We start from the raw sequence: 14012 nt of genomic DNA, 5'->3' as shown, positions 1-14012 counted from the left end.
CACTTTGTCCCTTGAAAGTCCGTGTTGTCCTGCTCGTTGCAGTTTGCGGATATACAACTTTTTTGTACTTCTTAAAAACTAATTTTAAAGTCCATTTGCACGTGGTTTAAGTTGATTACGACTCAGCTCTATATCACAGACCGGAAAACTCCCATATAATTGCTTGCCCCAAAGAGCTGCATTTTTTTTTTCCTTAAATAAAGTAGATTTTTTATTTTTTTTTCCGAAAGAGTGGACTTTGAATTACTTCAGCATGTCATCTTGGTAATTTTAAGAACTCTTTAAAAACTTGGAGTTTCTATAAATTGTATGTTGGAGCAAAGGCAAATGAGCCCTTTACAGGAACAGAAGTGTTTGTTCATAAGGGACTCTGCTTTTCTGTCTAACCTGCTCTATCAGCCCCATCTCTGCAATTTTGTTCGTCTTTCAACACCTTTGTCTGATTAGTAGCTTTTGGAGATCGGGATAAAGACATCACTTGCCACGCTGCATGAGATAACAATTAATTTAACATTAAACTTATCCCCTTTCCATTCACTTTGCTTGGATCGATCTCTGTTAATTGTGTTTGCGGATGCTTTCAACACTACGCTTTTCTTAAAAACTTAATGACACCCCGCGAGGAGGTGTAGGAGTCTAAAACGCTCCTCTTCGACTTCGAGCAAAGAAACAAAGAATACAGCCCCAGCGTGCTCAGGAGACCATCTATTTTTAATCAGCTGACTTTTCCTGCACTTCCCAAGGTACTACCTTATTTTAAACCGGGTGGTAGCTCTGGTCTTTGAAGAAAATGCTGCTTGGGTCCCTCCACTTTGCAGTTGTGGAATACAAAGTCAGACACGCCAACTTCACAAAGCTGCCGTCTCCTATCAGACTGGCTTGTTTCTCCCCCCAAAGTAGCCATTTATCAGCTAAAAGGGGAGTGTGTTTTAAAAATGCGTGGCTTTATGAGGGAGAGCAACGTCTCTTTGCAGGGGGCAGAAACCTGTTACAAAGCCACTTAGGTGGGATCACCCCTAAATGGCATTATGCCTCCCCTGGGCTTTATTAGTTCCCCAGTACGTTTCTATTTGCACTGTTCCCCGATAATTCGGCATTTTATTTCCCTGCAACTGCCCTTAGAAACTTGCCTTGCACCGAGGCAGCTCGCTAATCTTATTTATTTCTTTATTATTTTTTTATTTCACAGAGGCATCTGTTCCTCTTGCTGACAAATGTACCATTCTGCCAAGAAAGTTTTTTTTTTTTTTTTTAAGAAAAAAAAAAAAAACAGCGTGTAATTGATGTTATCCCAAGAAAGCGCAATCTCCACCCCTTTCAGCTCCAAGCCCTTCAGGTAAAAGGAAAAAAAAAAAAATCTTTCAAGAATTTGTTGCCTTTTTGAGGGTTAAAACATCAGAAGACAAGCTTGTCTCGCCTTGGCCAATCAGCTCTCGGCCCTGGCAGCTATAATATAGAACTAAAGGCAGACTCCTCTCACAAGCGTCTTGCTTTGCTACCATTAAAATCAGACCCTTTTTGTCTCTCGCTTGCTGTCTCCCGACCAAACTCCGATGTGTTCCGTTATCAGCGACCTAAAGCCTGCCATTCCAGCACCTGTCTTGCTAGGGATCGGTGGATAGTATACGATTCAGAAAGCAGACAAGGACATAGGAGGAGAGAGAGCTCTAGAGAGACAGCCAGGGATAGGCACAGAGAGCTTTGAAGTAATTGGATTCAATGGACGAAATGCTGCTGTTGACAAGAATTCTCTTGGTGGGCTTCATCTGCGCTCTTTTAGTCTCCTCTGGGCTGACTTGTGGACCAGGCAGGGGCATTGGAAAAAGGAGACACCCCAAAAAGCTGACCCCTTTAGCCTATAAGCAGTTTATTCCCAATGTGGCAGAGAAGACCCTAGGGGCCAGTGGAAGATATGAAGGGAAGATCACAAGAAACTCCGAGAGATTTAAAGAACTAACCCCAAATTACAACCCTGACATTATTTTTAAGGATGAAGAGAACACGGGAGCTGACAGACTGATGACTCAGGTAGAGCCACAGAGATACCTGTATTTGTGTTTGTTAACCTCTCTGAGCAATCCTAAAGGACGCATCTGTCTTAGTATTTTTGAAAGCCCCCCCTTTCCCTCTCCCCCTCCTCCCCCCGCCCCTCCAAACTCGGCTAGTTTCCCCCATTGAATGTAAACCCCATCTATCCAGGACAAGTTAGCAGGGGCTGGAGCTGGAGCTGGCTAGATATATTTGGTGGGGGATCTGTGTGATACTTACAGTCATTACCGTGCCATGGCGTTCCCTGTAACTTGGTTTAGCGATTGCTGTTTGCATTTGTCCCCAAGGATGCACTTTGATCAAACGAATTGCATACAGCTCAGAGGACCCCAAGTGTATAGTGACCGCCAGGCCACTCACTCATTATTACAAGCGTAGTCCTCGGTTGGTGCGCCTGCTGACTTGATCTTTTTATTTGATTTATTTCTTTTTTTTTTTCTTTCATTTCATTTTATCCTTCTTCTTCTTCTTTTTTTTTTTTCTTCCTCGCGAGCGTATTCTAAATTTAGTAGGCATGCAGTCGTGCACTCACAAAAGGCAGCTGAAGCCGGATCGACCATTCCTCTCCTGATTCCGTATTATATAGCTCGTATTGCAATACCATCATTTGCAATTGTGCCCATCAGAGCGTAAATATATTGATATTTCTTTAAGGATGCTCGCCGCCAATGCTCTGGTACTTCCATAGGGGAGGGACTTGCAACTTATCAGCATTGCATCACCTTCTGTTTTAAAAAATCTGATGGCACAAGGTTTACAACTGGGTAAATATTGGATCTCGGGTGGAATCAGATTGCGGAACCATTTTATGCAAAAAGAGAGAGAGAAAGAGAGAAAACCTCTCAAAGAGTCACCTCATAATTATTATTCATGCTCACCAGAGAGCTCGGTGAAGTCAATTGCTCTGCCAATCCCGGAGTTTCTGAAACTACATGCAATCTAGGCACTGGAAATGGGTTTCCTCCAAATATAGGTCAACAGCGCTTTTTTAATATTAATACATTTAAGCCCCACCTTCAGCGCTGGAACAGGACTCGCCTGGAAGGACTAGGCGGGGAGTGGACGGCGAGGGGGTGTGCGTGTGTGTGTGTGTGCCGGGGCGGGGGGGTCTGGGGGGGGGGGGAATTTCCCAAACTCTCCCCGCTCCTCGGGCCTGATTTTCCGCACGTTTGCCGGCTCTCCGGGGGGCGAGGGACCGGCGGCGCTGGGCACCATCTCGTGCCGACCACCTTAAATCGGCCGGTCCCCGGGAGCGCGGCGGCGCGCCTCGGCCACGGCGCCACCGCCCGCCCCGCTGCGCTGCGCTGCGCGGCTGCGGAGGAGCGCGGAGCCGGGTGCGCGGTGCTGGGGGCTCGGGGTGCGCGGTGCTGAGGGCTCGGGGTGCTCTGCTGGGAACTGGGAGCACGGCTCTCGGTGCTCGCTGCTCGGCTCTCGGTGCTCTCCGCGCGGATCCCGGTGCTCGCTGCGCGCATGGCGCTGCGCGGAGCATCCCCTCCCCGGCGCTGCGCGCCCCGCTGCGCGCTCCTCCGCCCCCCTGTGCGAGCCGTGCGGGCGCATCTCCCGCATTTTCAGCTCCACTGAACTCCTCTCGCCCATCGATCGCGCCGCCTCGGCTTTTCCCCCTTCCCTCCGCAGGGAGGCTCCGCGGGAGTCGGGCGCCCGCCGGGGCACGGCGCATCCCTGCGCGGCCGCGCCGGTTCGTGTGTGCGGGTGGCGGAGCCGGGTAGGGGCTGTAGGGCCGGGAAAGTGGGCTATAGGGCCGCGAAGGTGGGCTATAGGGCCGGGAAGGTGGGTTATAGGGCCGGGGGGGGGGGGGTGGGCAGCAGGGCTGACCCCGGCCCCGCGGCTCTCCCCGGCTCCGCGGCTGGCCGCTCTCGGCTGCATTAGCTGGCAGCGGCTGAACTCCTGACCTTCTGTCAACTTCCCTCAGACGAACGAAACGAAAACAAATACTTTTTTTTTTTTTTTTTTTTTCCTTCAGTGCCCGTGCCTTAGACACAAAGGGGGAGGCGGGCTGGGGAGGTGAGGCTGGAGGGGGGGAGAAGGGATGGGGGTACCCCGGAAGGGTCGGAGGCGCAGCCGGGCCCCGGGTCCCCAAGACGGTGCTGGCAGGGACGGGGGAGGGGTCTGGGGACAGCCCCCGAGGTGCCGTGTCCCCTTTCCCTCTCGTTAAACCCCAGCCCTGCACCGCCCGCTTGGCCAGCCCTTCAAGCATGGAGAGATCTTCCCCGAATAGAATCGTTAAACTTGGAGAATAGCTGCCGAATGCATTAGCCGCTGGTTAATATTAACTCCGGAGGAGGGGGGGTGGTGGGGAGGGAAGGAAAAAAAAAAAAACGCAAACAGAGCTTGGGAAGTCAGGTTCTCAACTTTGCAGGTGACAACAGCAGTTTGCTGAAGGCTCCCCCTTCCTCCCCCCCACCCCAGCCATTGGCTGGATCCGGCCAAGAGATAAGGAGGCCGGGGCAGTATGATAAAGCTGGAATTTGTATGAAATAAACTCGCAATCTCGCGTAATGCAGGCACACAACCGGTGCGTGATGTGAGGAATTTAGAGATCAACTTGGCATTTAGGAAGCCCACCAGGTTGTTTACACTGACAGGTACCTGTTAAGTGTTTCCTTCAAGCAATTCATTTGTGAAGAGATTAGGAGCTGGCAGGAGAGGGCTTGTTGAACAACTTTGCCTCCACACAAAGCGTTAGTGGAGGCAGCCCTGCTGAGCTTCACGGTGGCTGAACAGAATTGGGCTTGATTTGTGGCACACGACCCAATGAATTAATAAATAGTCTGGGCTTCACGGCTTTTGACTCCGACAATCCAGCTCAGGCTGTATGAAAGGGAGGAAAAGTCCTTTAGGAGCTCCTTTCTGCCTCTTTATCCCTCCCGGCTCCGGGTCCTTCGCCCCTAAATAAACCAGCGGAGGAGCCCAGCCATCCTCCAGGTGTGCGAGGGTGGGGGGTAAAAAAAAAAATAAGGGGGGTAAAAAAAGAAAGTCCAACTCAACTTCCTCGTCCTGTTGGGCTTTGCTGCCGGGAATTGGGTTGAAAATCCCCAAACGCCCGGCTCTTTGCGTCAAGAGCCAGGCCAGAGAGTCCAAAGTGAAGCAGCGATTGCGCTCGGTATCTCGGCGGGAGACGCGTATTGCTGGCATGGCTTTTTTTTTTTTTTTTTTCTTTTTTTTTTTATGGCCGTGATATATACACACGGCAACTTTCTTGTTGAGCAACCTTGTCACGTCCCTAAAAGCAGTGTCGCCGGAATAATGGCCGGGCCCGGCCTCCTTTGTGGTGCTCGGCGGGCCGGGGGGGCTGCGGGAGCCCGGGGGGAGCTGCTGGGGCCAGGCCGGGGACACCCGTGGGTTGTTTTCCTCTCAAATAAAAAGGAGAAGGAGCTGGGGGGAGTTGGCCACGCGTGATATATATTTTTTTCTGATGTTGTACCTGTAGCCGAGCGCTTTTCAGAGCTTTGGGTGCTGATTTCCCGTGTCTTGGGGCTGCCAGCCCCTTCCCCTGCAGAGAGCTGCCCTGTCCCCCCTCTTGGCCAAGACACGAATCCCCCTAACTTTTAGGGTCCCATTTAGAGCTCACCCCCTCCACCTCTGCATCACCTCCCTCCCTTCCCCCTCCCCATCTTCCCCCACCCTTTTCCACCCCCAAACCTCCCGGCCCCCGAGGGTCCCCCACGCACGGTGCAGCCCCGGAAAGGCTCCGGCTCAGAAGGGGCGAAGGAAAAACCCTGCGGTGCTTCCCCACGGGGCCCGAAATCTTTCCCTTCCACACAAAGGCTCTCGCAGCCCTCGTAGCATCCCTGCCTCGCCTAACTTCGCTGCTTGGCCCTCCCTTGCTTTCCATCTTCCCTCTATGAGCTGGTTTCTTTCTGCCGTGGGTTTGCTCGTATTTCGAGGTGAGCTCGGATGTGTGTTAAAGTGGGGTGAAGGCTCCCAGCCCATGCTGCTTTGGGGGCTCTACCAAGTGATGGCAGAAGGGAGAGAAAGAAAAAAATAAAAATAATATATATATATAAATAAAAGCACGTCTCCCTTCAACGCATAATGACTGTTAACGTGTACTGAGACCCCTTTCCACACAGAATTAAGCTGAAAAGACCCGGGGAGACGTTCCGGGGGGACTTCGAGATGGCGAGAGTTTGCTCTCGGCAGAAACTTTGCTCTCGGGAAGGGGACAGGGCACTAGGCGGCAGGAATCTGCTCCCTGCGGGTGGCTCTGAATCCACGCACCCACGGCCCGGAGCCAGCCGTGGGGCGGGGGGAGCCCCCGGCAGGTGCCGGGGAGGGGTCGGCTCCATCCCGGCCCCCGCTCCTGGCTTTTCACCCCCTCTTCCTCCCGTGCCCACAAGTCTCACCCTCCTCTTCCTCACCTGTCTCCCTGGTAGCGGGGGAGGAGATGCTCAGCCCGCCCTGCGGTGTTTTTCTTTTTTGGGGGGGGCTGCAGCCGATTTTGGCTAGGGAGGGAGGGCAGGATGTGGCCTTGGGGTGCAAAGAGGGTTTTTTTTTTGAGGTGGGGTGGGGGGGTTCGGGCTTGGCTGCAGCAGTGCCCCCGCAACCTTTCCCTGTGTGCCCGTGTCCCCGCAGCGCTGCAAGGACAAGCTGAACGCCCTGGCGATCTCGGTGATGAACCAGTGGCCCGGGGTGAAGCTGCGGGTGACCGAGGGCTGGGACGAGGACGGCCACCACTCCGAGGAGTCGCTGCACTACGAGGGGCGCGCCGTGGACATCACCACGTCGGATCGGGACCGCAGCAAGTACGGCATGCTGGCCCGCCTCGCCGTCGAGGCCGGCTTCGACTGGGTGTACTACGAGTCCAAGGCGCACATCCACTGCTCCGTCAAAGCAGGTAAGAGGTGGGGGGGACACCCTCGGACCTTTCTCTGTGCCTCCAGGCCCCCCATTTCCCCGTCCCCATCAGTGCTGCCCTCCCCGTCGAGGTCCTCCGGGGGTGCGGAGCGGAGGCTGAGCGCCGGCACCTGCCTGCTCCCGCCTTCGAGCCCCCCTGGTATAAAAGAAAGGGAAAAAAAAAAAAAAAAAAAAAAAAGCCCAGCCAGCTGCAGCACTTTTTGACAGCGTTTTCTTTCGCTTGTTTGTTTGGCCAGCCTTCCCACGAGCAGCCACACACCCTTCTCCTCCCACCGTGGGATTTTGTGCTTTCCCCATCCAAAGAGCGCGTTCGGCGCAAACACCCGGTGGCCGTCTCCAGCTGCCCCGCTGGCTGCACGCCTTCCTCGCGATCGCTAATCTCGGAGCGAGAGCCGGCCAGGAAAATAAATACATAACGTGGTCCCCTGCCTTCGCCGGTAGCCGCTAGGAAATTCCCAGATGCAGATACAAACACATCTCTTTTTTTTTTTTTTTTTTTTTTTTTTTTTCCTCCCCTGTGCTTACAACGCCACACGCTGTCTCAACCCGGGAACAGCTCGCAAGAAATCCCCAGCTCGCCGAGTTGCATTTTCTCTGCGCAGTTTGGCACCTTTTTATTTATCTATTTATTTACTTTTATTTATTTGGGCGAACCGGTTGGTGAGTGCCAGCCACCGTCGCCACCTCCTGCAGCTGGAGCGCATTGTGACAGCATCCTCTGGCCCAACAGAGTGCTGCGAGTGCCAAGAAACACTTGGGCGCAAATGAATATAATGGGCTTTCTCTAAATATATCCATTTACCTTAAAACCTGCAGCCCCCATGTCAGGGAAACCTGGCTGGCCTCACCATACCTGTCTGTAAGTGGGGCTCATCCTCTCGGTGCAGCCTGAAGCTGCCCAAACCAAAGCGGGACCTTTCCAGGCCCATAAGGGCTTTGTCCCCAGAGCCTGACACTGCTTTTGTTCATCTCCCCACTCCTTTCTAGCCCAAAGGGGTCCCCTCAAAGCTGTCAGGGTTGTGGTGGTATGAAACGTCCCTTTCAATAGCGAGGATGGGCTTTATAGCTCAAGGTGTCTGATTGTGGCGCACAAAATCCTTCTTGCAGGCGGCCACCCTAATCCACCTCCATGTATATTTCATAGGAGAGGAGCAACCCCGAGCTGCTCATTGAGATTCCGCACACGCGGACTTTGGGGTAACATTTAGTGCGTGTCAGGCAGGGTCGTGTGACTGTACCACGCGGGTTGCGAGGGAGCAGGCTTGAATTCCACCCGCTTGGTCTGGTTTCACACTGTGGAAACCTCGTTTCATGACAGAGCATCTTATGAGAAGATTAAACCCCCATAATGGCAGGCAGGAAGATTCTTTATCTAGATCTCTGTTTGCAAAAAGTATGATCCCGGAGACTGGAATGCAAAGAAGAGTTCCCCCAAGGCCTGAATTATTGTCACCAGGACAGAGGAGGGAGAGGCAGGGGTGGTAAAAAGGACATTGATAATGCGCTACAGCAAGTATTTAGAGCAAGCTTCTACATTTAAAATTCAAATACACATCTTGAGTGCCTTGGAAAAGTGGCTCTGCTGTGCAAATAGTGCTTGGAAGGTCCTGGGTTTTTTGGAGAGTATGTGTGTGAATTGGCACATAGGGTTTCTGCACCTGAACAAATAGGGAGGGGGAGAAAAGGGGGGGAAGAAGCTGGGAAAAAAATGGAAGTGTCCTCTCTTCCAAGAGTGTCTGCATTTATTACATGAATCAGAATGACAATGCTGATCCTTTATTGGATTTTAATTAGAGAACCCAAACAAGCGCTGCTCAAAGAAGCAGATTTTCACACCTCTGCCAATTCACTGGCATGTTTGTAGAGCTGCTACACTACTAGATCTATTCATCAAGTCCCTGAATATGCAAACAAAGCTCAAGCCAGACCTTTGCTGCGGGCTTGTACGAAGGTGTAGTTTGCTAGTGGAGGACTCAGCATAAAGCACATAGCTTGTTTGTTGCCATGTCCTCCCTGAAGAGGCCTTGGAGATCTCGCTGCTTCATTTCTGAAGGAGAAGTGATAAAGTCGTTAGCAAATCAATAACATTCTAATTTTCGCCCTTCCTGTCCTTCCTGAGAAAGTCATTAGGAGACACTCCAAGTGTTTATTTAAATCATAATAGCTTCAGCACCAGCCACAGAGGCAAAATATAAAATCTGACTGCCTTTAGGAGATAAATTACCAGGACTCTGAACTGGCGTAGTGAGTAACTGGGAGAAACCAAGGGAAGGCAAGGGAAGGATCAGGAATGTTGATGACTGTAGCAAAGGCACTTGCTGCAGTGACATACCATGGACTACAGCCCAATGTAGAGAAAATGAGACCCCTCAGTCCCTAGGCTAAGTCCGGAAAATGGGAATGGTCCTTTCCAACCATACCACACAAAGCTAAACTTTCATAAGGGAATTTGCGGGAGACACTTTAAACCCTTGTCACTATTTCTGATTTGTTTAAACCTACAGTTATATCTCCTGCTAACGCTCAAAATCAGCAGTGGTGGCTATGACATTTAGTGTCAAAACTAAAACTAGTAGTGTCAAAATTCTACCTCTGAGCAGTTCCAGCAACAACTGAGTACGTGAAGGAGGTGCTTGTGTTGGGCGTAGGCATGGGGATGCCCTGGAACCAATGCTCCAGGACAGGACCTTGCTTTTGGTGGGGTGGGAAGGTGAGGGAGAGGCTTCTGTTTGGGGAGAGGAGTGAACTGAAGTCTTGGGGACTGCAGGGCAGGGGTGTTACCAGGGATGGAGTGTGGACCCCAAAAACTGCTGTGCTGAGGGGGAAGGCAGAGAGAGCTGGGGCAGTGTGGTCTAGTGGCAGAACGATGAGGTGTGCCGGCCATAGGAGGAGGGTTCAGCAAATCTGGGGGGTCTCTCCCTGCTGCTTTCCATGGGAATAAAGCACAAACCAGTCCAAGCCACCTTCCTGCCCCGTGGTGTTCTCTGCCTAGGAGATGGGCTGTTTAGTATGAGCTCCCTGAGGGCACTGAGCATGGGGAACAGCCCCCTGGAGGAGGAGCGACCTCCTTCCAGCAGAGCCGCTCCGCTTTGCAGGCCCATGTGTTACCTGGCAGCAGCTGTCAGGTGCAGGGCAAACAGCACCCACGTGAAAAGCTCCTCCTGGAACAATATTTATTCCGGAACAGCTTTTTCAGCCAAGGTGTTTGGGCCAGTTTGCCCAAGGAGGCGAACGCGACTGACGGGCTCCAAAGGGAGGCCCACCCGGACAGCCATAGCATTGTGCTGGTGGAAGGGGACTTCTGGGGCTGGCTGAGGTTCTGGAGATGTTTGGGGTGGGTGGAACCCATGGGTGGGACCCATGGGTGGGACCCGTGCCCACTCTAACCCCGCTGTGCCTCTCTCCTTGTGCAGAAAACTCGGTGGCGGCCAAATCCGGGGGCTGCTTCCCTGGCTCGGCCACGGTGCACCTGGAGCACGGCGGCACCAAGCTGGTGAAGGACCTGAGCCCCGGGGACCGTGTGCTGGCGGCCGACGCTGATGGCCGGCTGCTCTACAGCGACTTCCTCGCCTTCCTCGACCGCGAGGATGGCTCCCGCAAGATCTTCTACGTCATCGAGACGCGGCAGCCACGGGCCCGGCTGCTGCTGACGGCAGCCCATCTGCTCTTCGTGGCCCCCCAGCACAACCAGTCGCAGATTTTGGGGCCTGCCAGAGGCCATGCCCTCTATGCCAGCCGTGTGAGGCCGGGCCAGCGCGTCTACGTGCTGGGCGAGGGCGGGCGGCAGCTGCTGCCGGCGGCTGTGCACCGCGTCACGCTGAAGGAGGAGGCGTCGGGGGCTTACGCCCCGCTCACCGCCCAGGGCACCATCCTCATCAACCGGGTGCTGGCATCCTGCTACGCCGTCATCGAGGAGCACGGCTGGGCCCACTGGGCCTTCGCGCCTTTCCGCTTGCTCCAGGGGCTGCTGGCCGCCATCTGCCCCGGCGGCGACACCCCCGTCACCGCCACCACCACCACCGGCGTGCACTGGTACTCGCGGCTCCTCTACCGCATCGGCAGCTGGGTGCTGGATGGCGACGCACTGCACCCGCTGGGCATGGTGGCGCCGGCCAGCTGAGAGCGGCCGGAGAGGGACAGAGACGGAGCGGGAGGAAGGAAGAGAGAGAAAATGGGGTGGGGTGTTTTGGTTGGGGGAGGGCGGGAGGGGAAGGAGGAAAAAAAAAAAAAAAAAAAAAAAGAAGAAAAAAAAAGGAAGAAGAAGAAAAAAAAAAAGGAAATAACCCAAACGAAATGGAAAAAAAAAAAAAAAAAAAAGGAAAAAAATGCATATTTTTAAAAAAGAGCACGGATTAAGACTTAAAAATAATAATAATAAAATAATAATAATAAAGTAGGACAGTCCAAAGTAGACTTTAAGGGAAACAAAGACCCCGGGAAGTTCTGTTCCGTTTAGTTTATAAATATATATATATTTTTATTTGTGTTTTTTTGTTGTTGTTTTTGTTTTGTTCATTGTTTTGTTGTTGTTGTTGTTGTTTTTTTCTTCCTCTCCTGGATATTTATTTCTTTGGTATGTTGAATAGATGTTTTAAATGATATGAACCGGACCTTCAAGAGCCTTAAATAGTTTCTTTGATAATTTATTATCATGTGAACTGTACTCACAGGGGAAAAAAATTATTTTGTGAGGCCGAGCAAAACTGCGCAGAGTCTATTTTTCTACATGTCATGTGTGTCCTGACTTTCAGAAAGCAAAATTCTGTACTTTCCCATCTCTCCATTACATTGCTCCTTCATTTCAGTGAGTCTAGAGTAACAAGCAAGCAAAAACAAAAAGAAAAAAAAAAAAAGAAAAAAAAAAAAGAGAAAAACTTCATGGGGGTCCGTAAATTATATTTTTATACACAGAATTGTAAATTAGATTTTTTTGAGAGATCAATACTTAACTGAATCACATTTCATTTTTTTGAAATAGTGTAAAATATGAGAATATATTATTTTAATTTAAATAGTTTCAAATGTAACGTCATTTCCTGTATTGTTTTCCATGTCTCTTAAATATTTTGCTTTGTAAAAAAAACACCATTTGGCCACGTTCATGGAAGTCAAGACTGTTACACAAACTTTTTATTTGCAAAAACCGTAAGAAACTTTGTTATTTTTAACTTCAAGAAAAGTTTATTAGAAAATAATATTTTTTAAAAGCGCACATGGCGGCAATTCTGTGACGATGGAGACGGTAGTTTGTACAGAGGGGAGAAAAGGATGTTTTGCATTAATAAATTGAGAAATAACTGCTGTAAATTTACTAAAATGTATTTTTGAATATTTTGTAATAGTTTTAATAGTTTTATAGAAATAAAATGTGCCATGCACAGTCTGGTTAGTATATAATAACTAAGAGTTCCTGGTGCATCCCATTTTTTTATTTTTTTTAAATTTTTTCTTTCCTTTTTTTTTTTTCTTTTCTTTTCTTTCCTTTTTTTTTTTTTTTTTTTTGGCTTATTGGTTTTGGAAACATAATGCCTACAGGAGTGCCCATTATTTTGTTTAGATATATTGCTTATAACTTTTAATTTTGGTACATTGAATAAGGAAAGAGATCCATCACATCGGCTCGTAACCTGGAACCTGTTGTACTAACAGTAGAACCTCACTCATTCGCACTAACAACTGGGCAGATTTTTCCCTTTTCCCTCACCAGCACCCAGTCTCCCCGTCCTTGCTCAGGCAATGCTGCCCCTCTTCCAGTTTCAGTGCTGGGTCCTCATCCTCCTCCCGGTCTGATCTGGATGCTGTGGGCATCTCTTGATGGATTTCCAAGGGCGCTAAACCCTTTGAAGCAAACTAACCTGAAGGCAGGCAGCTGTATTCACATTGCAGCACCTCCGTGGGTTTGATTAGCTTTAATTTGCATCCCCTGAAGATGCCTACCTGGGGAGCTGGCACTGGTTTTGGTGAATTAACTGGAATTCGTGTTGCTGAAGCTGAAAGAAGGATCTGGCCACCGGATTTCAGTGGCCACCTTGCCTGAGTAAAGATGCAGGGCTTGGGGCCACCAGGAGAAGATCAAAATATCCTTGGTCAAATAAAATTAAAAAAAAAAAAAAAAAGGAATAAAAATTGCTCTTTTATACTGAGAGCCATGCCTTAGCCGTAATGCACCCCTGTCGACCCTCAGCCATGGATTAGCGAATGCATTGGAGACATATTTTAGAAGGAGGGCGAGGAGGCCACCCCTGTGCCCTCCCACTGGAGCACAGCTCCAAGCCCCCCAGGAGCTCAGTTTGGGGGTGCTGATCAGTGAGGTTCTGCTGCACTGTGTGTGACCCTCTCTCCTCCATGGAGGCTTTTCAGGATCCCTTGAAAAATTTTGCAAAACATTTTGTGTGTGCATCTGAGACAAGACCATGCTGGAAGGGAGCTTTCCTTGAATGTCTTCTCACCATTTCTTCAGTTTCCATTACTTGACCGGTTTAGGATGTTCACCCTTCAGGCAGCACTGTGCTCCAGAGACGTGGCCGTGTCCTCCAAAAGGATGGAAGGCAGCTCCGTGGTGTCCAGATGTCCTCCTGGGATGATGCGTGGAGGAGCAGTGTGCTCTTCTGTGCTCAAAGCCTGGGAGTTTCTGGAGCAGTGAAGGGAGGTGGTAGCCAAGCCTGGACGTGCATGCAGCCTCCAACAGATGGATGAAAAGAGGTGGTCTCTCTTGTTCCTGGCAGCCTCCAGCTGAGGGCCACATCCTCCATTGGAGCATCTGGGATGGTTCTTGGTGGTGGCCAGACGTCGGTGTGCATGCTGGTGATGCTCACAGCACAGCAGTGCTGTGCCAGGATGTGGACTGCTGGGATGAGAGCAGAGCTGTGGCCTCAGGCAGGGTACAGAAGCTCTGCACTGGGACGCAGCTCCTGCTGAAGGTCAGAGGAACCTCTTCTCCAACTTTAGAGGGAGCTGGATTTGTCCCTTGGGCAGGAGTGCTTGCAAGTGAGAAGTGATTTGGGAGCCTGAAGACTCTCTGACTGCAGACTGCAGCTGCAATCAGCTACTCCGTCTCAGTAAATGCCATCTTCTGCAGTGCTCCAGCC

At 50.9% G+C, this 14012-nt stretch overlaps 1 protein-coding gene across 1 annotated transcript; it reads left to right on the top strand.

Moving 5' to 3' along the window:
- The first annotated feature begins 1492 nt into the window (after window positions 1–1492).
- SHH (sonic hedgehog signaling molecule) lies at window positions 1493–11086 on the top strand. The gene is made up of 3 exons (XM_032182668.1): window positions 1493–2028; window positions 6643–6904; window positions 10338–11086. Exons 1-3 carry the CDS (start codon window positions 1720–1722, stop codon window positions 11042–11044), a joined length of 1278 nt encoding a protein of 425 aa, XP_032038559.1. The 5' UTR covers window positions 1493–1719; the 3' UTR covers window positions 11045–11086.
- Window positions 11087–14012: the final 2926 nt, after the last annotated feature.

Source organism: Aythya fuligula, chromosome 2 (genome assembly GCF_009819795.1).
Source record: "Aythya fuligula isolate bAytFul2 chromosome 2, bAytFul2.pri, whole genome shotgun sequence".
NCBI lineage: Eukaryota > Metazoa > Chordata > Aves > Anseriformes > Anatidae > Aythya > Aythya fuligula.
This window is presented reverse-complemented; position numbering and strand designations above follow the sequence as displayed.